The 26,504-nt window shown below is 44.9% G+C and overlaps 1 protein-coding gene across 2 annotated transcripts in view; it reads left to right on the top strand.

The window, feature by feature from the left end:
• The first annotated feature begins 4,174 nt into the window (after window positions 1-4,174).
• CHST11 (carbohydrate sulfotransferase 11) overlaps window positions 4,175-26,504 on the top strand; it is a 315,452-nt gene continuing 293,122 nt past the window's right edge. The window contains exon 1 of one of the 2 annotated variants that reach the window (XM_033220821.1): window positions 4,175-5,063. In XM_033220821.1, the coding sequence (XP_033076712.1) occupies window positions 4,961-5,063 (103 nt within the window). In that variant the 5' untranslated portion in view covers window positions 4,175-4,960. Of the gene's footprint in view, window positions 5,079-26,504 lie in introns of both variants that reach the window. The other variant, XM_033220820.1, reaches the window with a different exon arrangement.

Genomic DNA, 26,504 nt, shown 5'->3' with positions numbered 1-26,504 from the left:
TGGGATCATTGTGCCAGGTTTTAGCCATCCCAGGTACTAGTACCTATGGAGCATCCACCTCCCAGGCACTCACATATTCCTTCACAAATCCGCCCCCAGCACCCCCTTCTCTCCCTGCTATTATCTCTTCCACAGTTTTAAATTTTTCTCCCAGGAAGCCTTCATCAAATCCCTCAGGCAAGGTGGCACAAAGCCTGCTTGAAATGGAGGGGGCGTGGAGAAGTGGAAAATAGGAGGATAACACACACAAATGAATATTTCAATAAATTATCATGCCATGAATGTCAAAGTGTGCTCAAGAAATGCTAATGTCCTCACTGAGGAGCAGCAAGAGGCAGGCAGGGGGCCTGGAAAGACTCCATAGAAAGACCTGGATGATCTGGTGGATGGGTCATGGGACAAGCAGAGGCGCTGGCAGGGGTGAAGTGAAAAAAACACAGTGAAGGCACCTGGTGGGGTGAGGAGGGGTGCTGGGGTGGGTGGAGGGCCAGGAGCTGGAGGTTTCCTAGTTATATAGATGGAGTTTAGGAGTTGATCAGGGGCCACCATTGAGAAATATTTGAGAGGGATGAGCAGCTCATGGAACTGATTTCTGGGCTGTGCCTGGAGACAGGGAGGTGACCAGGGCTATCCAGAGGACAGCTGGAGTCAGCTTGGGGTAGGGCCCAAGGGTCCCACAGACCTAGTCCTCAGTAAGGGAGGGAGAGGAGTCTTTCGGGCCTAAACTAGGTGAAGGAGCAAAGGTGGCATCAGAAAGTCAGACAAGGCCTGGTGCGGTGGTTCACACCTAAAATTCCAGCACTTTGGGAGGCTGAGGCAGGCGGATCACTTGAGGCCAGGAATTGGAGACCAGCCTGGCCAACATGGTGACACCAATCTCTACTAAAAATAGAGAAATTAGCTGGGCATGGTGGTGCACGCCTGTAGTCTGGCTACTCAGAAGGTTGAGGCAGGAGAATTGCTTGAACCCGGAAGGTGGGGGTTGCAGTGAGCTGAGATCGTGCCACTGTACTCCAGCCTGAGTGACAGAGAGAGATTCTGCCTCAAAAAAAAAAAAAAAAAAAAGAAGAAAGTGAGACAGAATAATGATAGTCCTTTCCTCCTTCCTCTCCTCCCTCATTTCTTCTCTCCCTTCTTCTCTCTCTCCTTCCTCCCTCTTCATCTTGTCTTCCCTTCCTCCTCCCTCTCTCCTTTTCTTCCTCCCTTCTTTTCTCTCTTTCCCTCTCCTATCCTTCCTGCTTCTCTTGCCCAGGCAATTCTTTTCTTCCCCCAACCCTTTCTCCTTCCCTCCCCTTTGTCTCTTCCCTTCCACTCTTTTTCTCCCTTTCTCTCTACCTTCTTCAATCCCTTTCTCTTTTGCTGTCTTCTTTCCCCACCTTGATCAGAAAAGCCTGCAAAGCAGAGCCTGCTCTCAGAGTCATGTCATGAGTAACCCACTTGTGTTATTTGCGGTTTACCTACCTGTAGAAAATTTGTACCCTAAGATCTCCACATACTGTGGGCAAATGGTTTATAATTCAACTCCACAAATATTTACTGTGCTCTGGTTAACTGAGTGTCCTTTGTGCTAGAGGTGCCAGAGAGATGCAAATGGCAGCGCCAGTCCTTGGAGGAACCAGTCTGGGGCCCCTGGCTGATGTTGGCAGAAGACACATCCCTCTCTCCCCTCAAGGATGCTAAAGAGCTCTCTGTCTACTAGAACCCTGGGCCCACTTTTCTCTCCAACAAGGTGCAGAAAAGGGCATCGTTGCCAGGTTTGCAAGATCTTAACAAGACAGTACATTGTAGGTGTAATCTGCAGGAATGAGGAGTAGCTCAGCCTGTGCGGACTGGAAGGGCCACACAAACATGTCAGTCCATTGCCAATGGCACCCACAAGCTTGAATTCTGACTTTGCACCGATTTCTTCCCCTGCTATAAATTCTACAAGATTATCAACATAAATAAGACTTTCTCCTTGACCAGTTTTTTCAGGGCCATGCCAGGCTTTAAAATAGGCAGGCCCCAGTTTCAGTTGCATGTTGTTGAGTTTGGAGAGTCAATCCATCAAGCCAGGTCCCACAGTGAGCAGAGTGCCAATCTGCAGAATCTTTCAGGGCAAAAGGGAATTTAGAAAGAATGAGGGAGAAAGGATCTGAAAAGTGATCCGTTCCTCTTTCAATGTTCAAAGTATAAAATCTTCTTTCTCCTCAGTCTTATCAGTTAATACTGTCCTTTATTTGGCTAATGTTTGTTATATAGCATAAGATGTAACAAAATTTTCTCAGGCTAGGAATGGAAAGAAAGCAATGATTCTAACTGTAGTTGGGCAGTTTAGAGTGTGATGAAGGAGATAAGAGAAATTTTCCATCACCCCTCAAGGTGCACAGAACAACAGAATCACAGACCGTTACCACTGGCTTTTGCCATAGATTTTAGAGGTGAGCTAATTTAATGTCCTAGTCCAAGTAGGCATCACCTCTCTGCCTCTGACTTATTTGTACCTACTATGTACCGGTCATTGTGCTGGGCATTAGAAAGAGACAGAGAGGAAGACAACTTGGATCTCTAGGAAGGAGTTCAGCCTAGTGGGTACAGTGGCCCAAAAGGGGTTTGGACCTAGTGCTCACAGCACAGAGGAGGAAAGATGCAATTTCAGGTGAGAAATCAGCAAAGACTTCTGGGAGAGGTGGTAGCTTATGTGTCACAGCCTTAATCCTCAGTGTGTGTCTGGGCAGGTTCCTGATTGTGGGAATGCAAGAATGGATGCTGGGCATGATTCACCATCCTCCCCCACCATGTGGGCCAACTCCATGATCTCTATGACTCACAGGGAATTAGACTTCTGATCTTTCCTTTGACCCTGTGACTTCCCAAACTGCCTTGTGCATGTCCAGGCTTTGGGGCAGGTAACTGAAGTCTTTGCCCTATGAGGTGAGAGGTCGCTTGGGTGACCTAGGAGTAAATCCCTTCCCCTCCCTGGCTCTGTAAAGTTAAGTGTTAAATGAGAGACTGATATTCTAGGCAAAGGCTTTGTGCAAATGCCCATCTAAGCCATGACCCCTGCAAGGAATCCCGTGTCTTAGTGATGATGGTGCGGAGGTGGGGAGGGTGTAGTGCAACTCTCATTCCTGATCTCCTATCACCAGAGCAGAAGAATCACTGAAGAAGACTCTGAAGCTTGTTCAGCCCGGCTTCCTCGAGCAAGCAACTCATTCACAGGTAAATACAAATTCATACAGCACACACCGGCTACATAAATATTGTGCTTTAATTGATTGTCTTCTGTAATCAAAGGCAAGGCTGCTGAGTTTGTTACTTTCCCTACCATGCAACTGCTGGAGGAGAACGCTGCGGGAAGGGAACTGGGGTTGCCCAGGTGGTTTTTGTTGCATGTGTCTAACTGCAAGTTGTGTCTGTATTAAGGGGAGGATAAGGCCCATTACATTCAGATGCAATAAGAATTTGTCAAATGCCTATTTTGTGAGAGGCATTGAAAGACACAGTATCTTATTTCACTTTTAATTGAATTAGTATTAGTAATGACTTTATGAGGCACAAAAGTTAGTCTTTACAATAACATATTTTGTTGACATAAAAGTGATCCCTATACTATTGCCTGTGTTCACTTTATTGATTGTGAAACAGCCTAAATGCATGGAATTGGAAATTGGAGTCATTTTACACAGTAAAAGAAAGCAACACCATCTTTCCATGTACCTGCCAGTGCTCTGGCTGGTTTGGCTTTTCCAGCAGTTTTTTGGACTTGGGTGAGGTGGCTTCCTAGGGGCATTTTCTTACCCCCTCCCAGCTAAGACTGCTGTGAATTTTGCATAATTTGGAGGATGCTCTACCCTTTGGGGTAGCAGAGTTTTGCAACCCACAAATCCCTTTTATCTTGAGGAATGGTGGTGATGGTGGGTGTCAAAGACTCTGTCTGTATAAGTCCCCAGGAAAGCTCAGCTGTCGCCTGACCCGAGAGTCGTGCAGTTTCCTTAACCTTGACTTTAAGTCAGCCCTCTTTAACCCCGACTCCCAAGCTGGGCTGTCCTTTGAAAGAAAAACTAAACCGCCCAGTTCTGAGCGTCGGAAAATGGGCACTCTCTCCCTGGGGGCTTGGGGCAACTTCCCCGCTACGTCGCCCAGAGATTTTAAATAACTGCCGGCCACCAGAAACCCCCTAACCCTTAATTTTCCCCTCCGAGACCCAGCCGGCTCCTTGCCACTTCCCTCTCCAAACGCTCACGGGGGTGGGTGGCAGCAACGAGGCGATTTTCTTCGTCTTTTTTTTCTCCGGGTTTTGTCATGGAAACGCTGACACAACCTCCAGACGGCGGCCGAGCCCGGCCGGGGACTGAGGGCTTTTGGGACCCTGCGGGAGCGCGGCGCGCACACCGCACTCCCCGGGCAACAGCTGGACGCGACCATATCCCGGGTAGGGGCGGGGGGAGCGCGACGCTCCGCCCAGGCGCTAGGGTCCCTCCCTCCTCCCGGCTCTCCGCAGGCGCCCTCCCCTCGCCGGGGGCCGCGAGTTGCATTTGGTAAAACCCAGCCCCGAAATATATAGATCTCTGGAGCGCAATGAAGTAGCCTTTGGAGAGGAGGGAGAGGGCCCGTCGGACAGCCACAGCGGCCAGCGCAGCGGCAGCGCGGCGGCACCACCATCACCGCTCGCACCCCAGCCGCCCGGCCCGCGACCAGGCAGCGGCGGCCGCCGGCGGGATCGGAGGAGGCGGCGGAGCGGCGAGGAGGAGGAGCAGGAGCGCGCATCTCAGCACTTCCAGACCAACTCCGGCACCTTCTACACCCCTGCCCGGGCTGGGGGCTCCAAGAGCGGCAACGAAGCTAGCCCAATCCTCCCTCCGAGCCTTGCTCAGCTCTGCCCCCGCCTCCCGGGCTCCGGTCCGTGCGGCGGGGTCCCTGCTCCTGCGCCCCGGGCGCGCCTCCCGGACACCCCGCTCCCCGCAACCAGGACAAAGCCATGAAGCCAGCGCTGCTGGAAGTGATGAGGATGAACAGAATCTGCCGGATGGTGCTGGCCACTTGCTTGGGATCCTTTATCCTGGTCATCTTCTATTTCCAAAGTATGTTGCACCCAGGTAGGGGGCGCGTTAGCGTGGTTTTGTTGGATATTTTCTTCTCTCTCGCGCTCTCCCTCGCTCGCTCCCTCGCTCCGCCTGGTTTCTGCCTCTTCCAACCCTACCTCTCCGCCTTCTGCCTCTTCGGGGCTCCTGGCTGCCCGGGTGTACCTGGGTCACCGCGTCCGGATGGGGAGGAGAAGGGAAGGTGTGCTTCCCCCTCTTCTTCCTCCCGGCTCCAGGCTGGAGGATGGGACCAGGAGGGGCGGTAGTTTTTTTTTTTTTTTCTTCTTCTTCTTTTTTTTTTTTTTCTTTGTGTCCCTTGTCTGTCTGTCTGCGAGGTAGCAGGGAAAGGGAGAGGTGTGGGAAGCAGCCGGGGGTGAGGGGCTGGTTTGAGGAGAACGAAACTCCCTCCCCGTTGCTGCCGAGGTCGGGGGATGAAAGAGTTACCCGAAGCCGGCTGCTCAGCGCCCGGGCGAGCCGCCTCTTCCTGGTTGCCGGGCCGGGGGCGAAGGGTTTACGCCCCGGCGAGGTTGCGAGTCCCTGAAGCAGGCTGGGGAGCCCGGGACTGGGCTCCCACGTATCCCGGGCTCGACGCAGAGCTGAGCAGGTGTGGAGAGAGTTCGGGTGCCCAGCGCTGCCTCTCCACCACGCGCCGGCCGTTTGCCCCCGGGGTCCGGCTCCGCAGTGACCTTGCGGATGGTGCCCCGGGGCCTGCTCCAGCCCCCAGCCCCTGAGATGGGAACTCTGAGCTCCTGGGTCACGCCTTGACCACTGCAGTTTTGGAGGAAACTTTGGCCAGGTCCTGGGCTGACCGTCCGTTTGCATCCCCCACTTCTGGAATCCGAGCAACGGGAATCCCCTGGGCGGCGTGGGAATGAACCCTATTCCTCCCGTCCCTTGCGGCTCAGGCAGAGTTCCACGTCCGAAATCTGGACTGGGGCAGGGACGAGGCTCGTCGCTTCCGAGGGGTACGAGGGAAAGTTTGGGTCCTGGAGAGGGAGGGGCGCCCTCGAGCGCGGCGGCCGGGGGTGAGCAGCTCGGCTGCGAAGCCCAACAGGTAGAACCTTCCGAGAAGCCTGCCGGGTAACGCGGATCTCCCCTGCTCCCTTTTCCCCTCCCTTAGCAGCCCCCTGCCGGGCCACGTTGGCTCAGAAATCCATTTTCTACGCCTCCGAGTTGCCTTTCTCAGCGTAGTCACAGCAATAATTTGCTTTTCTAATTGCAAGGAGGAGGGAGGTGGAAACGCATTTCCTTCCAGGGAAGTGGGGTTGGTGTTTTTCGTTTTTGCCTCCCGCCTTCTCCTTTCACTGTGTATCTAACGCTTTAAGCAGACGCAGTCCCGAATTCATCAAGCCTGCGTTTGGGTCGATGGCAGAGGAATAAAGCTGTTCTTTCCATCATACGGGCAGGGCTGCAGGCTGCAGATTCCTTGACAGCGCAGAGACAGACGGCCTCTTTGCCCCACTCGGCCTAGAGCGGTTGTTAAGGCAGCCACACTGCCAAGGATATGGTCCGACTCTACCACATGTAACCCCAGGACGTCCGAGCCAGCCCTGTTAAAGATGGCTTTTGTTTGCAGCTGGATATTTTTAGTTTAATGTCAGCAAACTACAGCGGTGTTTGTCTCCTCACCCAGACCTGCGGTTGTGAAACTTATAAAGGAATTTAAAAATGGACCTGGCTTGCATTCCGGCAGGCAGACCTTGGTTGCAGTGGGCAGGACCAGACAGCCAGGGGTAGCTCAGAGTGCCAAGCTCCTGGGGCCACCGGAGACCGGGCCAGACTCACCCCAGAGCGCCAGGGGACTGGTGGTGTGCAGATACACTGGGGTTCAATAAGTTTAGACAAGGGGCGGGGTGATGTGGTCTAGACTCTAGAGCTGTGTTCAGGTCTCTTAAAGTTTTGCTGGGACCGTGAATGCCAGTAATGCTCTGTACAAATGCCCAGAACAAGGATGAGTGTCAGCCTTCAGCAGGAATGTGCTTGAGCTTCTGTGTACCTGAAATACAATTGTCATGGAATTCTTTGTGAGAACTGGGAAATAACTTTCTAGCCAAAGATATTAGGAAGAAACTTCCAACTTGTAATTGGCACTTTGTGAAAATTTCCAGCTCTTGTTAGATTCTTAAGTTGACTTGAAAGTGACATCATATCTTTTCAGTCTAGCCTTTTGGAAGAGGCAGAGAACCTTTTCTAAGCTTGTGCTGATAAAGATCCTCTGTCAGTCCTGCCCCATCTTTTATGTCCCCTTCTAGTCCTATTTTCTCCCATTGTTTATTCTTTGGATCTCTAGAAATATATTTTTCTGATATTTCCCCCAGTCCATAGCAAATACTACTTTCAAAACCTTCTATTGAATGTAGAGTTACAGATAGTTCAATTGAAAGGCCTTCCTTATTTCAAATTACTTACAATTCCACAAAAACTCTGTGTCAACAGTTTATCATTACACGGGGCATAAAAATATACTTTGAAATCCACATTAAACATTTTCTTTTTGGGGGGTTCATTTTTTTAAGCTACACTGTTGATGACCGCTGATGTGGAATCTTTTTCACTGGTTTGAATTTCTTTAAAAATTAAAGATCCTTGCTTCTCTGAAGTATCTTGGGGTAAGGAGAGCTGATCCTTCAGCCTGGCTCTGCAGTTTCTGTCTCTCCAGATCACCCTGGGAGAGGCAGAAGGGACCACAGCATGGCACAGATTGTGTAGCTAAAAATTTGGAGGCTTCTGGCAGGGGTTCCAGATACCTGCATGTGAAATAGAAAAATAGTATTGCAAAGGCAGTGGGTTCCAGGCTTCGTTGTAGCTGGAGGGTGTGAGATAGGGGAGAGAAAGAAAAAAGGAGGGCGGGGCATGGTGGCTCATACCTGGAATCCCAGCACCTTGTGAGGCCGAGACGGGTGAATCACTTGAGCTCAGGAGTTCGAGACCAGCCCAGACAACATGGCAAAACCACATCTCTACTAAAAATACAAAAATTAGCTGGGTGTGGTGGCACATGCCTGTAATCCCAGGAACGCCGGAGTCTGAGGCATGAGAATAGCATGGACCTGGGAGGCAGAGGTTACTGTGAGCTAAGATGGCACCACTGCACTCCAGCCTAGACGACAGAGTGAAACTATGTCTCAAAAAAAAAAAAAAAAAAACACAAAAAGCAGACAGCTGGCAAGGCTGGCTGTCCCTCTCTCAGATTCTAATCTGGGCCCATTATCTTTTCTAATTCATAGAATTGATTAATTTGCAAATTTGAGTAATTGGTCATCGGTTGCACAAGGGTTTAGCAGAAGTGGGCCTTGTCAGTAGGATAGTTACATTTAGAAGTTTTTGATACTCTGAGTTAATAGTCTTCCTTAAGAATATTTTATTGGACAAGGACCAGGTTTTAGACTCCTATTTTAATCCCGATGTTTTTTGCACAGTGTCTGACAACAGTGGGTTCTCAATAAAATATTTGCTGGATGAATGCATCAAGTGAACTCCAGAATGCATGAATGAATGAATGCATCAAGTAAACTCCAGAAGTAGACCCACTTCTCTGGTTTTCAGGAAGGTCACTTCAAGCCTTGCCAAGAATGCCTGGTCGATAACTCTGACTCTGTCCTGTGGGGATACTTCCTGCCTTCCTGAACTCTGACATGGACCCGGTTAAACTCATCAGGTGCCAGACAGGAGCTTTCACCGTGGCCTAAATTTGCAGCCCGTGAGGTGTAGGCAGCTGAGACACTGCTCTGTGTCCTGGATTCTGGAGAAGGTTGGCCTTGTTTAGCCACTAAGGAAATCCATCCATAGAACAGACACCTTCTATGGCCGTGAACTATTCCTAAAGTCAGGGAGAATGGAACCACATACCTGCGGTTTCTATACAGGTTTGAGTTCACCAGTGAATGCTTCCTATGAAAGTTCATCAGCTTACATTAAAGTGTCTAGCATACCTGTCCCAGATGGCTGGGTTTTGATGGAGCTGTGTCATGCAGTGCAAAGCTGAGAGGCCCCCCAGGCTGCATTGGTGCAGAGTGTGTAAAGGCAGCGCTTCGGAACCTTCCTTTTGTGTTACTCCATAGGATTGTGGTTTTTGTTTGAAATCTACTGTTCATAGAAAGAAGCCTTCAGAGGAGAAAGCCTTTTCTCTCCTGTTTGCTTCCTATTATTTTTATTTTTGCAAAATGTTTATTTTCACTGTCACCTGGGATTTTTTTGCCTTGGTTGAATGTATTGAAAGATTATATCCTTTATTTAAAGATGTCTCCGTTTACCCCCTTGCAGTTTCACTTGATCAGGTTGAATCTAAAATGCATTTTATATTATGATTTTAAACTAACTGCAAACATAATATGTGCTCATTTTAGAAAATTTAGGAGGTGGTCAGGTGCGATGGCTCACACCTGTAATCCCAGCACTTTGGGAGTCTGAGGCGGGTGGATCACCTGAGGTCAGGAGTTTGAGACCAGCCTGACCAACATGGTGAAACCCTGTCTCTACTAAAAGTACAAAAAAGATTAGCTGGGCATGGTGGTACACGCCTGTAATCCCAGCTACTTGGGAGGCTGAGGCAGGAGAATCACTTGAACCAGGGAGGCGGAGGTTGCAGTGAGCTGAGATCGCGCCATTGCACTCCATCCTGGGCAACAAGAGTGTAACACCATCTCAAAAAAAAAAAAAAGAAAGAAAATTTAGGCGGTATAGAAGAAAAACAATCATTATTCCACCACCAAGAGGCAACTGGTACTTTAAAAATGTATTATAGAATATGTTTATATATATTTATATATTCTATAATATATTTTTCTCAACTATGCAAAATACATATATATAGTTGAGATAACATCATACATTTTGTATCCTGTTTGGTAATAAGTATTTTAGACAAATACATCATTATCACAACTAGTTATTAAAGTTAAAGACAAAGTTTAGCCATAACTGTTTAAATATATAGACTGGCATGTGTCTCCACCTCCCACCCTACCCCTTTGCAGGATGTCAGTCTGGTATTATTTTTTGCTGTGGTTGCACAAATTTAATGTTATGTTACAGAATCATTTTGCTTATACATGGAATGAGTTTGGAGTCGTACTCCAATTTGTAGGGGCTGTTCTTATGTTATATATCTGAAACTTCCATTGAAAAGGTGTCAAGAGGGTCTCAAATATGAGACTGTTATGAATTCTGAAAACAGCATTGAATCACTGAAGGTTCTCATGTACCCCATAAATATATACAACTACTATGCACCTACAAAAATTAACAAGTAAAAAAAATAATTGAAGGAGAAGACATTTTTAGCATGGGGTCTCTCCTTGGTCGTTTAAGTTAAATGTTTGCACCTCAATGGAGCCTTTTCATAGCTGTGCTCAGATGAGAGAAACGTTGGTGATCTCCTTTGATTGTTACAGTCCTCATTTTCATTGCCTTCCAAAATAAAAGGACTGATCAGGCACCATAGAAAGGGTGGTTGGGGGCTTTCCATGGGGTGAGGGGAGAGGGAATCCATCCTTCAGCAGAAGTATCTGTTGTTAGTATTTGTCTGGTTGAAAAATCATTTTGTTCATAGCTTTATCAGCACAGTCATTTCAAAACAGGAAGTCAAAGGCTCCTAAGCAAAGGCACCACCCTTTCCCTTCTTAAACCCACCAAAAGGACCTCTCTTTAATCTGGAGGTCAAGTGAAAAAGGCTCTCATGAAAGTCATTGCCAGCAGTTCTCTTCTAAGTTCAGACTCTGAGAAAAACCAGAAGTCATTCTGCTGATTCATTTTTTTTCTTTTTAGTTTTTCTTTTGAATTTTTGGGATACCACCTTTGTAACAAATAAAGGGGGAGGCAGTTCTTCCTATGAGATCATTGAACAATCTGATCTGTCAGTTAAAATTTCCTGAAACTTGTAATTTGATGCATCTCAGATCCAATGTGATTGATTGAAACTTACAAGCCGGCTTGTTCTCCTCCTCCCCAGCCCCCTCTCTGTCTGTCTGTCTGTCTGTCTTTTCCTTTCTTCTCCTCTGTGCCAAATGCTGTTCTTGGCACTGGAGATCTAACACATACATCTCTGCCTTCATGAAACTTAGATTCTAGTGGGACAGACTTTAAGCAAATACAGAAGTGACATAAATGGTATATCAGATGGTTTGAAGAGAAAAACAAAACAGAGAAGATGGTTGAGGGATGTGAGAGGCAGGGGTTGCAATATAATATAGAGGTAATTAGGGAATGTCATTGATAAGACGACACTGAGAGCAGACAGCTGCAGGAAATGAAGGAGCCAGCCATGTTCCAGGGAGAGAGCAACACAAGTTCAAGTCTGGTCCCTGAGGCAAGAACATGCCTGGCAAGGTGGTCAGAGTGCCTGGAGCAGAGGGACAGAGGCAGCCAACAACCACAGTGGGGAGACACAAGTCGGAGAGAGACGATTGTTTTGAGCCTTGGGTTTAACTCTAGATGGGAGGGAAGCGCTGCAGAAGCTTGAGCAGAGGACTCTTGGGGCAGGGAGGTGAGGAATAAGGGTGGAAGCAATGTAGAAAGATTGAAAATCAAGTCTCCTACTTGCACTTTTTTTTATTTTTTTTATTTTTATGGAGATAGAGTCTCACTCTGTCACCTAGGCTGGAGTGCAGTGGTGCAATCTCAGCTCATTGCAACCTCTGCCTCCTGGGCCCAAGCAATTCTCCTGCTTCAGCCTCCTGAGTAGCTGGGATTACAGGCATGCACCACCACACCTGGCTAATTTTTGCATTTTTAATAGAGACTGGGTTTTGCCATGTTGGCCAGGCTGGTCTCAAACTCCTGACCTTAAGTGATCCACCCTCCTCGGCCTCCCAAAGTGCTAGTATAGGTCTGAGTCACCGTGCCCAGCCCTCCTTGCACATTTGTGTTCATCTTTGGTCAGCCGATAGTATGCTTTGGTTAAGTGGTCACCATATAAGTCCTATCTCCCCTCTACCACCTGCTCCCTGTTGACCCCCAACTAGACCATTTCCTCTTTCAATTTTTTAAACTTTCTCTTTATTTTTAAAAACAGGGTCTTGCTTTGTTGCCCAGGCTGGTGAGTAATGGTGAGATCATGGCTCACTGCATCCTCGAACTCCTGGGCTCAAGGGATCCTCCTATGTCAGCCTCCCAAGCAGCTTGGACTTACAGGTGTGCCACCATACCCGGTTCCATTTCCAATTTTTAAAGCAGTAATGAAGAGGTCTGAAAAAGAGATTTGAGAACAATTTTGACTGAGCTTATAGTGGGAAATTCGTAATATCTTCAGGGTGCAATCCGTGGCATTTGTGAATAAAAATATCCAGAAAAAGTGCCAGACTAAAATTGGCACTCAATAAAAATATAGCGATGAAATGGATCAACACTCTGGGAGTGGAAGACTCAAGTCCTAGTCTGGGGTCTCCCATGTCCTATCCCCATAAATTACTGTGTATTATTGATTCCAGGACGTATTTTTTCACATTTTAGTAATTATGTAATTTGTGTTGTGATTGATGGCATGTCAGCACCGTGCTGCGCTTTAATGAGCAGCTGTTTTGTTTCTTAGTGTTCCATCAAATAGTGTGCCTTCACCGTGGATACCTTCTGAGGCCACCTCTGTAAATCGTGGAAGTACTTTATGTAAACTGTGGCACACTTCATAACCTCAGTAAGTGATGAAAAAATGGCATTCCTCCAAGATGCAGACTCTGAGGGCTCAAAAGTACTGGGTTAGTCTTGAGTACTTGCTTCTCAATGGCCAGACTGGCATGCAGTCTGTCCAGGTCTTTTTAACTTTGCCTGGCATTTATTTTCAGAACCTAGGGCTTGTAGTTAGTATTTCTCAGATTGATGATGAGGTTGGTTAAGAGTTAGAATAGGGAGGGTGGGAAGTAAGTGATTTAACTTGGGACTTGAACCCGGAAGTTCATCTAGAAATAGACACAAACATTTGCCCAGGGAGAGTATCACCAACGTGGATTTTTGTTTCTTTCAAGGCTACTGAGCTGTCATGACTTTGTCATTTCTCTTTTCTGGCCCTTTTAGAAATGTACTGTAGTTGTTTGTTTTTTTGTACATCTTCCTCTTTTGATACAGCAAGGCATGGATTCTCTCAGGTTCATCTTTATAGCCTCTGACCCTGGCCCAGAGGTGCCTAGGAAACATTTAAAGAGTTAATAATTAATTCTCAAAGATAAGCCTTTCCACCTTGGTCACCACCCAACCCATGTGCCCAGAACTCAGAAGGAGGAGCCAGGTTGGATTGTCATGTACAAACAGCATTTGCTGTGGTCTAGTCCATTTGTCTCCCAAATCTCTTTGCTTCTGTTCTGCTATGGTTCAGGGCAGGAAATAGAAATCAGTCTAGGTATTTTATTTTTTAATCTAATTGAATTTTTCTTTTTTTGAGACAGAATATCACTCTGTCACCCAGGCTGGAGTGCCGTGGCACCATCTGGCTCACTGCAACCTCTGCCTCCCAGGTTCAAGCGATTCTCCTGCCTCAGCCTTCCAAGTAGCTGGGATTACAGGTGCCTGCCACCATGCCCAGCTAATTTTTGTATTTTTAGTAGACACGGGGTTTCGCCATGTTGGCCAGGCTGGTCTCGAACTCCTGACATCAGGTGATCCGCCCGCTTTGGCCTCCCAAAGTGCTAGGATTACAGGCATGAACCACTGTGTCTGGCCCCAGTCTAGGTATTTTAAGCAGAAAGATATTTACTAGAGGGAATTTGGTGCTTATAAAGACATTAAGGGGCTGGAGGAATGGGGCTCCAGGAATGTCTCCCAGCTGATGGTAGTAGTTTATATAATAATTTATAAACAAATGTATGTTGGCATGGCTGCTCAAAAAAACCCCCAAAAAACGCCCCCCCCCAAAAAAAAACCTGACTCACCAGGGGTGCTACACCCTCCGAGACTATGTCTGGAACTATTGAGTTCAAGAAAAAACTGATGGCAAAGCCGGAGAGTGGACCATATAGTGCTGTTGCAAAAAACCTTCGTGTCCCCATCTCCATGCTTGCCAGCAGCCAAACAGCCCCAAAGGCAAGAAGATGGCCTCTGCTTCACATCTGCTTTCTAAATCTCAAGTGAGTGCTTCTGTTTTGGGGGAGCCAAATTCACATCTAGAACCTTAGCTTCAAAGAAGCCTGGGAAATACAGCTTTTCAATTACCAGCCTCTGCAGGCTAGAAAGCTTTCTAGAAGGAGGGTAAAATGAATGATGAGCAAATAATCACAATACTCACTGTACCCTATTGGTAAAACATATTTGAGCAGCCATCCCTCAATACATTTTGTTTATAAATAATTTCTGAATATTTCTACCATTATCTACATATCTAGGATAGGATCCTTTCTGACTAGTGACTGTAAATACGTATGTCATTATCTGTTGGATAGTTCTGTTGGCTGACTCTTTATCAATTCTGATTCTTTCATCCTTTTGACCTTGTAATGTTGTCCACAAAGATACGATGGAGAGCTAGTACTTAAGAGAAAGGAATGCCATTTTCTCCTGTGCCTGGATTGTGACAATTATCTCTAAGTTGTGGTTTCTTGGCTGGGATCTCTTTAGGCCTCAGTTCTATTTTGTGAGGAATAGGATAGTTAAAAGTAGATAATATAATCTGTAAATTTACTTATGATTCAGTTGTAAATGGTTATTCATTGAGATATGCTGAGAAGGGTGGAATTATTGAGGTGGTCACTCCAGTTCATTTTGTGGTTGAAGATACCTGTCTGAGTTTCATAAGTGACATGTAATTTGATACGACAGGTTAGGTGGGTTGTTTGGGGCCATTTGTATTCTTGATATAGTTACTTTTTTTAGGTTAACTGAAAATGGAAGGTCTGGTGTTTAGATGAACAAAAAATGCAAAGTCTGATGTTTCCTTCCCGGACCCCTTTTGTGGCACAATGTCCACTAGGATTTTGGAACCCCAGGACTAGACCTGCCTTGAATGTCATTGGTTATTGTCAGACCTGCCGTTGTCAACTCTGGGTAAAAATCCCATGTTAACCTAGTGCCAGTTCTGGCAGTGGTGGAGGCTTAGTTTGGCTTTAGATAAGCAGTATGGGGAGGGCTGATATTTCCAGCATCACCAGGACTTGGGTTCTGTCTCAGGTCGATATGGATAGACACAAAGAAGCCTGGTAATGGAAGTGTTTCAGTCCTTATCATTCTCTGGCATGAGTGGTTATCTTAAATGCCTGGGGAGAAAAAACTCACAAAGGCAACTCAAGTGAAATAAGCTGGTGGCTGGGTTTCTGTTAGAAACTGTTAACTTCAGAGAATCTCAGAAGAGGGAAACCACAGAGGCCCCTCTAAGGTAGTGTTGTAACAGGACACTTAACATTTCTTAACGGTTGTCATATTTTACCTTTAATATCATTGCATATGGTCACTTATTATAGTGAAAAGAGCACAGAATTTGGAGTCTAGACACCAGCTTTTAGGATTTGGCTGTTCCCTATATCCATTTGACATCATTCAAGATATTTTTGTTAAATGCTTACTAAGAGTTAGGCTCTGTTCTAGGTGTAGAATCAAACAAGTGCAAATCCATGTCCTCATGGAACATACATCATAGTGCGGGAGACACAATAACAAACGCATATTAAATTAAAGAGTATGTTTGAAGGTGACAAATACTACGGGGGGTGGGGAAGCAAGGAAGGGGGATGTGAAATGGCAGTGGTGGGGGAATTGAAATTTTAAATAAGGTTGTCAGGGAAGTTCTCTCTGAAAAGGTGGCTTTAAAGATTGAAGGAGATGAGGTAGATGGGAGATGAGCCGATGAAATAATAAACGTATTTATTGGATATTATTTACCAAAGGCCAACTTGGGTCAGGCATTGAATATAGATTACTCCCCCACGGGACTCTTATAATGTATATGCTGTAATTGCCACCTTGTTACAAGGGGGGAAACTGAAGCATAGAGCATTATCACTTGTCTGAGATCCCCAGGAGAGGAATGGATGGAATAAGAACCGTACCCGGCTGTATGACTTCATATCCGCTGCTCTGAACAGCTGGGAGGGCTCTCATTTGGGCATTACTCTTCCCGTCCACCCCAAAGATTGGTGAGAACGATTGCAATTTAGTGATAGACATTCTGCGAAGGGTGGGACCTTTCTGCCCATCAAAGAATCATTCTGTCCAAATGCCACTAATGCCCCTCCTTGAGAAATAGCTCAAGACTCTGTGTGTAAACAGCATCTGGCGTAGTACTTGGCTGCATCCCATGACTTGGGCAAGTGCCTGGCAAATGTAGGGGCTTAATAATTGATTGAATGAGTGACTGAGTGAAAGTCACAGACAAGAGATTTGGTCCCCTCGTTTGCCAAGTGAAGGTAGTAATATCACCTCTCTTACGGGTCGTGGTGGTAAAGATTAAATGAGAAGTTAGATGTGAAAATGCATTGGAAATGGATGTAAACCTATGTAAAAAAACTGTGTGTCCTGCACATGTATCCTGGAACTTAAAATTAAATAAAAAAAAGAAAAAATGAATGTAAAAGCAGTATAAACATATTGTTGTTATGATAAATGACCTGTGTGCTTCCTTGTTCAAGGATGTGAATCTCAATGTCAACATGATGCTCTTGTATTTTATTCTGTTTCAAACCTGAGCAAGTTTTTATCCTTTTAACCTGTGTGTCCTACACTGTAAGATTTACTGAAAGGATCTAACTTCTATAAGTATGAGACTCCTGTGAATATCTTCTCTCTGTATGTGCTCACTCTCTCTCTGCCATGCTAACAGGCATACCCTCTGCCAAGGCCAAAACTCTAGCAGTTTGCAAAGCAGAGTTTATATTTGGTGAGGAATCAGCCTTGTGTTTTCTTGCCGAATGCAGTGACCAGAGCATTTCCTTCCAATTATGCACTTAATTATTCCTCGGGTTCCCATTGGCTTTAACAAGTGACACTTGGGAAATAACACAGGCACTGGTCAATGCCATTTCTGAAGCTGAACTTCGAGGAGGATGAAAAGCAGTCATTTCAGAAAAGTAACAGTGGTAGCATGGCAGCCCGTATGTGAGCAGTTGTTGGGTGGGTTAGCAAGGCTTATTGCACAGGACAGCATCGATTGGCTCTGTGTCTCCACATTGGGCCTGTTCTGTGCTGAGGAGGACTTTAGGGGTTCTTCTGGTATAGGGGTCAGTCCTTCCCATTGTTTAACTGCAGTTAAACAGTTAAACATGGAGCTTGCTCTGTGGCTGGTGTTTGTAGCTGGGGCACAGATCTATTTCCACCCTTCTTCACCAGACCAGGTCCTGAAATTCAGTTCAAAGACTCTATAACCCTGATCTGGGATAGGCCCAGCATTCTTCGACCTGAGGCCAGGCTCACATTTGAAATAGTCCCTGTTAGGCTAGAGAGTTATCATAGAGGGAGGAGAGTGTATTTGTCAGGGCTCATATTTCTTTACAAGTTGAAAAAGTTTTTATCCTTTTAAGCACCCAGACTTCTTTCTATTCCACCTAATCATTGATTTAGACTATTTGTTTGCAACTGGTTTGGGACCTCCTTCTTCCTCCACAGGTGACAGGTGGCAATGTCTGGAGACATTTTGGGTTGTCATTAACTGGGGAAGGTGTGCTAGTGGCATTTAGTGAGTGGAGGCCAGGGATGCTGTTAGACATCCTACAATGGATAGGACAGACTTCCCCGCAACAAAGAACAGGCCAGCTCAAAATATCAATAGTCGGGAAACCCTGTATTAGTCTGTTCTCACACCACTGTGAAGAAATACCTGAGACCAGGTAATTTATAAAGGAAAGAGGTTTAATTGACTCACAGTTCTGCATGGCTGGGGAGTCCTCAGGAAACTTAAAATCGTGGTGGAAGGCACCTCTTCACAGGGCAGCAGGAGAGAGAATGCTTGCAAACAGGGGAGATGCCAGACACTGATAAAGCCATCAGATCTCATGAGACTCACTCACTATCATGAGAACAGCATGGGGGAAACCACCCCCATGATCCAATTAACTCCACTTGGTCTTGCCCTTGAGACATGGGGATTATTACAATTCAAGGTGAGATTTGGATGGGGACACAGTCAAACCATACCAAACCCTTACTTGATTAAAAATGTTTCTGATGCTTTATGAAAAAAACTGGTAACAATAATGATCACTTACCAAATACTTGCTCTGCATCAGACAGTGTGTCAGCTGCTGTGTTTGGATTATGGATCCTATTTAATCCCCACCACAGCCTTGTGAGATGCGCATTTACCAATCTCATTATACAGGTGAGGAAACTGAGGCTTAGAGAGGTGATGGAGCCTGCCTAATTGGAAAGCTGGAACAGGATCCTGGCTCAGGTCTAACTGACAGCAAACACTGCACTCTTCACCTCACCAGTATGCCCATCTCCATGTTCTTGGTTTCAGATAATTAGATCAAAAAGTAATTATTTCATAAAGGCCTTAAGCTCAGCTGTAGACTCAGTAAGTGGGACATTCAGTGATAGCCCCTTCTCTTCTTACCCTACACTCTATTTCTGGTGAGCTCATCCCCTCTTGGGGTATCATCTGTGTTTAGATGATGCTCATGTCTTTCTTCAACTTGGATGTGACCTTGGGTCGAAGTCTAGTTCATGTATTGCCTCTTGTATTACTATCCATCCCCTCTTGGTCAGAATGAGGGGATGGATGTCCTTCCTTTCGTCCCTGTGGTACTTTGTGTGCGTACATCTCTAATATTACTCATTCTGATAATTGACTCCTGCAGGGAAGGGGCCATGTCTTGTTTAGCACAATATCCCAACATCTGCAATAGATCCTGGTCACTCAGTAACTCTTTGCTAAAAGAAGGAATACACTGATGGTAATTGGTCACTAAGAAGAAAATCCCCCTTTTTGGGATGGTAGGTTTGATTTTCATTTTGATTCTATGGTGATTTGATTTTCATTTTGATTCTATGGTGAGCTGTCACTTAAGAGAGCCAAGAACAACCCCTTTTATACCGTGGTTAAATGTGAACAGCCAAAAAGTGAACAACTGTCAAAGTTGTAGGAATTGCATTACTGTAACCACAAAGGTAATTAAATGTGTCCCAGGAAGGGATCTGCTAATTTGGTTTGCAATGGGAGTGTCTGAGATAAGACTTTTGTAGAGCAGCACTGTCCAGTGGAAATACACTGCTGCTGCACACAAAACTAAATCTTCCGGTAGCCATTTTTACATTGAAAAAAGTAAAAAGTGAGATTAATATCTGAAATATTCCAACAAGTACTCAATATTAAAACTCATTGCAATATTTTACATAGTTTTGGTACCAAGTCTCCAGAAATCCAATGTGTATTTTTACAGGACATCTAAATTCAGATTAGCTGCATTTCAAATGCTTACTAGCCACATGTGACTAGGGCTACTGTAATGGATAGTGTAGCTCTAAAGTATTAGAGAACCTTTTCTACATTGAACTAGGGCTTTTTTTTTTTTTTGTCTCCCCTCACCCTAATTTAAAAAAAAAATTTTATGGTGACAGAGCAAGACTGTCACCCAGACTGGAATGCAGTGGCGTGATCATGGTTCACTGCAGCTATGACCTCCTGGGCTCAAGCAGTTCTGCCACCTCAGCCTCCCAAGTAGCTGGGACTGCAGGTGTGCACCATCATACTGGGCTAATTTTTGATTTTTTGTTTTTGTAGAGACAGGATCTAGTTATGTTGCCCAGGCGGGTCTCAAATGCCTGGGCTCAAGGGATCTTGCCTCAGCCTTCTAAAAGATTGGGAGTACGGGCATGAGCCGTTGTGCCCGCCCCTTCCATTTTCTTAAGGGGATGTTGTCTTTCCTGGGTTTTAGCTATACCCTTTGGGAATAATATTGATTATCTTAAGGCTCAACATGTTAAATACAAGATATTGGCTGCAAAGTTTTATACACACACACACACACACACACACACAGACACACACACACCCCTAAAGTCATTTCAGGCCTCGAAGGTATCTTCAAAGTCTTCTAGTTAATCAGTCGCTATCTGAAGCTTGATTGTGCTATTGAGATCTTAACACAGTCTGCCATGTAGCAAGAGCAACTGTTACTAGCTCCATTCTACAGATGAGGCAGTGGAGACTCAGAAGGATTTGGGGAATTGCTTACATTTTGTTTCAAGTGGGTCTAATACCAACGTTTAGCTGCGAAGTCTGGCCCAAAGAATAGTCATTCTATTAGGGTGGATGTAAACACACACACTTTGCTGTCTTATGGGGCCAGATGCGATTGCTGTTACAAAGAGAGACAAACTGAAAGAAAGGGAGAGGAGGGTGATTGATCTTGGTGGTGGTGGTGATGGTGGTGGTCGTGGTGGTGGTGGTGCAAGGAAGTCTTCCAGGGAAAGTCGAGGTTTGCACTGGGCTCTGAAGGATGAGTAGAAATTTGCTAGTGGAATCTGGGAAGGGGGAGGAAAGACATTCTAGGTGAGGATGTCTGCCAGGCCAGTGAGGAGAGTGATGTCTGGGAATACAGGAGCCCAAGGGTGGAGAGGTGGACCTGGATGGCTCTGAATGCTCTAAAGTTTGAGTTTTATTCTTGGGACCAGGGAGCCACAGGTTTAGTGACTCCTGTTTTTCAGATGATGAAATTTAAGCTGAATTTAAACTCTCTTGTTTCATTAGAAAGGCAGTAGTTTCAAACTCACTTTCTCAAAATGAACTCGGGGCCATTTGGAAATCGTTTCTATTATCATCATTTAGTGGGAGGCAAGAAGATTATTCATGAACGACTAAAGTGCAAAGTAAGAAAGAGCTTAAAAGCATTCTGTAGTGGGATTTGAAACTCCTCTGTTTTGCGTTGCTTGGGCCAAAATTATAGGACATGGGGGTTAAATTTCAGTCTTTCAGTTGCTAATGGTGCCCTAGCTTCACCCTCAGAGGACCCTGGAAGCAGTGGTGGGAGAAAGGGAAAGTGTGTAAATAGTCCCAGGGAAGAGAGTTTCTTGCTTCAGTGGGAGCTCATGGGTGTATCCGGGTCAGGCTGTAGCTGTTGGGCTGCCCTAGAGATGAGCAGTGAAGGATGGAGAACAAAGTCTGCTGCTTCCTCCTGGAAGTCAGACTCAAGTGCACTGTGTGTGGGGTCTGAGTGCATTGTCCCCCTGAAAGATGCTGCCCTGTGTCCTCTTTAAATCAAAAGGCTGCCTCTTTTTTAGGCTCCCCTTCCTGGGCTGTGGGAGAGGGCATGGGGCTATTGTAGAGCTCATACACCATATGAAAAGGCATCTCTCTGTGGCTTTCACAATCACTTCTGGGGGCCATTGTGCTTGGTACAAAGCTGAGGGCTGCCTGTATTTTCTCAGCTAGACTGTAGCACTTGACGCCTGTCGATGAATAATCGAGAGCTGGTTTTCTCATAGGGGCATCTCACCACCTTTGATCCCCTTTATTTTCCGTTAAAACATCACCACCACCACCACCACCACCACCATCACGACAGGGAGAGCTCTTCCAAAGGCTTAATTGAAAAAGAAAGTAATATAATGTAATCACAGATATGCAGCATGTTTTAAAGGGGGCATGTGGACAGGCGAGCTAAAAGGGTTTCTGGATTTATGCTTGCAAACTTATAACGATTTAGGGATTAGGGACTTGAAGGTCTAATTGAGGTAGTACTTATTATTGGAAGCCTATGCAAAGGTATTGGAATGGAGATTATTTTGCAATTGGAAGAATTAGATAGTGAAATCCTTTAAGAGCCAAGGTTTCATTATATGTAGGGTTTTCTGTATAATTTTGCTATTCAAAAATGGAAGTGCAGGTTTGAGATCAGTAACTGAACAGACAATCTTTGAGTTAATTGTAATGAAACAGCTTTGTTGGGAGAGTGTGAGCCATCATCCGAATGACAATTATATGCTTAAAAATATTAACTAGGAATAGTGGCCTTGCTTACTTTCGGATAATCCATTGCATTTAGGAGGGGAGTGGCTCAGGGCTCTTTCTTGGGACTCTGCAGAGAATTCTTTCAAGGCTTATGCTGACTTTGTTTCCTGTGCCTGTAAAAGCAAAATGAGATTTTTAAAAATAAATCCAGGGCTGATAGTAAGTGCCTTCCTGCAAATGAGATTTGAGGGATGTGCAGGATGTTGTCATTGGAAAGTCACAGTAACATTCCTTTTTTATTTTCATAGGAAATAAACAAGGAATGGATTAGGAACACAGGTCATTGCTGGGTGTTGGATCTGTTATAAAACTCCAACAAAGTAGAAAGGGCATTGGGTAGGCATTGGGTAGGCACTGGGTAGGCATTGGGTGGGCATTGGGTAGGCACTGGGTGGGCACTGGATAGGCACTGGGTGGGCATTGGGTAGGCACTGGGTGGGCATTGGGTGGGCACTGGGTGGGGCATCAGGGATCTTGGGTTCTTGTCCGGGTTCTTCTACCCCCTTTTGGGGACCCCACATGTGTTACTAACAAATGTAGATGTTGGCAGTTTTCAAACTACTCCTCTAAGCCCAAGCATGGGGGGAGGTCCTTGGAGGGGGCTAGGGGGTCCCAGTAAACCCCACCCCAATCAGGGTGGTTCCTTGCTTATCTGTTTCATATTTTGGAGTTCTCAATAAAATTTTGTTAGAATAAAGTACTTCAGGGCCCAAACCAACAATTTTGCAGTTGACTACTTAGACTATTTCTAAGGTCTCTTCCCAACTCAGATCTGATGCTATTAGCAGTTCTCAAAATCAATACACATTTACATGAGGGTTAGATCATAATTAAAATGAATAATTACTGTTCATGCAGTGTGAACAGTCTGACATCTGTCCACCCCTCCATCCAGCACTCAAACATTTATCGACCAAATATTTATCTGACTAAAGAGACAAATCTAAATAAGACTTAGTTCCTGCCTGCAAATAACTTGCAATTTAGCAAGTGGTGACAGACCTATAATTGTTAGCTGTAATGCTTTATAATAATGGCTATGGGCGGCTAGGGAAAAAAAAAGGAGTAATTAGTTTAGGGAGGTCAGGGAACTTGACAGAGGAAGGAATATTTGAGCTGGGCTCTGGTCATTTGTTCAGTTATTTAACAAGCATTTGTTGAATGGCTGCCGTTTGTGCCAGGACTGTTCCTGTGCTAGGGAAACAGCAGGGGACAAAACAGACAATGATCCCTATCTTAATAGAGCTCATGTTCTTGGCATAAAATTTATCAAGGGGCAAGGTTGGTGGCCCCACTGGCTCCTTTACTATCATCTCCCTCCCCTGCCCCATGATGCCTCAGAGTAAAGCAGTATTTTATATATATATATATATATTTCTGATTATGAAATTAATTCAAGTGTATTATAGAGAATTTTGAAAAAAGAGACTTACTTCCAAAAAAAGTCACCCCAATCCCTGCCATATGTATGCATATATATATATATATTTATTTATATATATCCATGGAAAAATAGACCAGAAGGTCAAGAGATTTTTCCTGGGTGGCAGGGATTAGGGATGAATTTTTTTGAAAGTAGGCTCCATATGTGTGTGTGTATATATATATATATATATAACTTTTTTTAGAAGTAGGTCCCATATATATATAAAATATATTTACAGATATATTTTAAAAAGTTATCCCTAATATATATAATTATAAATTTATATAATATATATTTACAAATATATACATATATGTAATACTTGTAACATATACTTACATATATGTATATATGTATATATTGTAATATATACATACATGTATATAATGTACATTACATATATGTTATACATAATAGCATATATCACACATATATGCAATATATGTAATATACATGCACGTGATATAATATGTATTATACACATATATAATATATACACATATATGTAAAATATGTAATATATATGTGTATATATATTTATGAAGATGAAATCATCAGGCTTATATTATAGTGTATTTTGCTTTTGCCATGTAGCACCGAATCACGGGCATTTTCTCATGTCATTCAGTTGTCTCTGACAGCACTGTAATATTCCATCAGATGGATGTATTTTCATTTTGCCATTCTCCTTTGTTGAACATTTTTGAAAAAGATTTCCCCTTTTAAAAAATGCCATTTTTTTCTTTTTTGTAAACTAAACTTTTGTCTGTGAGTTTCTTAATGTCTCTTTTTTTTTTTTTGAGACGGAGTCTCGCTCAGTTGCCCAGGCTGGAATGCAGTGGCCGGATCTCAGCTCACTGCAAGCTCCGCCTCCCAGGTTTACGCCATTCTCCTGCCTCAGCCTCCCGAGTAGCTGGGACTACAGGCACCTGCCACCACGCCCGGCTAGTTTTTTGTATTTTTTAGTAGAGACGGGGTTTCACCGTGTTAGCCAGGATAGTCTCGATCTCTTGATCTCCTGACCTCGTGATCCGCCCGTCTTGGCCTCCCAAAGTGCTGGGATTACAGGCTTGAGCCACCACGCCTGGCCAATATTAATGTCTCTTTCAAATAAAATTTCAGAGGGGGAATTCACAGGTTATAAACCTTTGAAGGCTCTTGATAAGTGTAGCCAAATTATTTTCTAGAAGATTGTATCTATTGATGCTCCAACCAGTACTGTGTGAAAATGTCCATCTTACTATATCTCAGCTCCTTTGTTTAAGCTGCCATCCAGATTCCTGATGGAGCCTTCCTGTATCTCTACATTCATGCTTTCATTGAGTTTTTGGCCCACAGTAGATTATAGGCTTCTGGAGGCCACAAACTGTGTCCCCAGTCCCTGGCATATGACAGACTTGTAATAAAATAAATGTTTGTTGAATACATGCTTGCATGTCTGAATGAATGAGCCAAGGAAGGTAAGGAGAGGTTTCACTTGATATCTGGGAAGAGAACAGAACTTTCTTCAGATGTCACAAAGTATTTTATTAATGGGTTTCCAGGGATAGAGATATTCATGAATGGACAAATAGCTTGCTGTAAATCCACCTCCATACCCTCAGTGCCTGTCCAAGAGTCCTATAACAGATCATCCTTAGGATTCAAATTAAATGAAAAGATATATTTTCACTGCTACTCACTAGGTACCCGTTACAGGTGTTAAATCATTTAGTCTTCTCCACAGCCTGGCGAGGAGAACTGGCCTCATCCTCATTTTTAGGTGGGACTCAGAGAAGTTTTGTAATTAACTTAAGGTGACACAGCGAGTTATCGGTGGAGCTGGGATGCCCTGGCTCATCTGACTCAAAGTGCTCTAATAAGAACTTCTCTCTGCAAAGCGTGGGCTAGCATCTGTGAGAAAAATTTCTTTCTGTGATTGAGGAGGAAAAACATATGGAGAAACCCTATTGTCTGAATGCTGTGTCTCTCCCTAATTTATAGGTTGAAACCTACTCCCCAGTATGAGGCCCTTAGAAGGTGGTGGTCTTTGGGACGTGATTAGGTCATGAGGGAGCCCTCATGAATGGGATTAGTGCCCTTATAAAAGATATCCCAGAGAGACCCTTACCCCTTGTGCCGTGGGAGGATACAGTGAGAACCAGGAAGTGGGACCTCTGCAGATACCAAATCTACCAGTGCCTTGATCTTGGACTTTCCAGCCTCCAGAACTATGAGCAATAAATTTCTGTAGTTTACAAGCCACCTAGTGCAAGATATTTTGATACAGCAGTCCAAATGGATGAAGACAAGGAACGATCCTTGAGCTGAAAGGAAAAGGGACAATCGCTCTACAGTTGGGAAGACACAATGATAGCTCTAGGAAACATTGTGCACTTAATGGTCCTCAACTGATGGGAGAAAGGAATTCAGTTACGAGGAAGTTCATTTAGTGAGAAGGCCTAAGAGCTCTTCACATGGCTCCTGTGACTCTTAGAAGGGTGATGGCTGGCAGCATCCTGAGCATGAAGCCTCTTCAGGGAGCTCTGTGTTAATGGTGCTGTCGAGTTTGGGAAACACCCCCCCTAACAGGAAGTGGGGGTGGGAGACAGGGAGAAAAACCAAACCAAACCCATAACGCAAACTGTATCTTTCTTCTTGCAAAAGTGAAAGACATTGCTGATAGTTAAACACACACACACACACACACACACACACACACACACACGGCAGATGGAGCTTCCTGTGTAATATTTCTGTTACTTATCTCTCCAGAAGGAAGGCCTGGGTATATTTTAATTTTATTATTTTCGTTTCTTAAACATTAAAAAATGATTTCCACTACCCATACCAGATGACCCCAAAATACACTGTAAGTAAAAATGCGATGTTTGCCATGCGAATGCAGTGCCAGCACCTCTCTTCCACCAGGTCCACGTCCCTAAGCCTTTTTATATCTGCACTCTGGAGTCTCCACTGACCCCTTCCCCATAGTCTCTTTTATGTACACCCTGACTTCCCAGCAACAGAGTGCTGAGGTGGAAGTGGATGAGGGGAAGTGAGAATAAGTCTAAAATAGCTGTCTATTAGATTTCCTGTTAAGTAGGATGTGGTCAATTAGCTTCGGTTATCTGTAAGTCTAGTTCAGGCTGTTCCTGTTAACAGCTAAGTATTC

The sequence above is a fragment of the Trachypithecus francoisi genome, unplaced genomic scaffold (genome assembly GCF_009764315.1).
Source record: "Trachypithecus francoisi isolate TF-2019V2 unplaced genomic scaffold, Tfra_2.0 Lachesis_group11, whole genome shotgun sequence".
Taxonomy (NCBI): Eukaryota; Metazoa; Chordata; class Mammalia; order Primates; family Cercopithecidae; genus Trachypithecus; species Trachypithecus francoisi.
The sequence above is the reverse complement of the archived record's forward strand: the minus strand, read 5'-3'. Positions and strand labels throughout refer to the sequence as shown.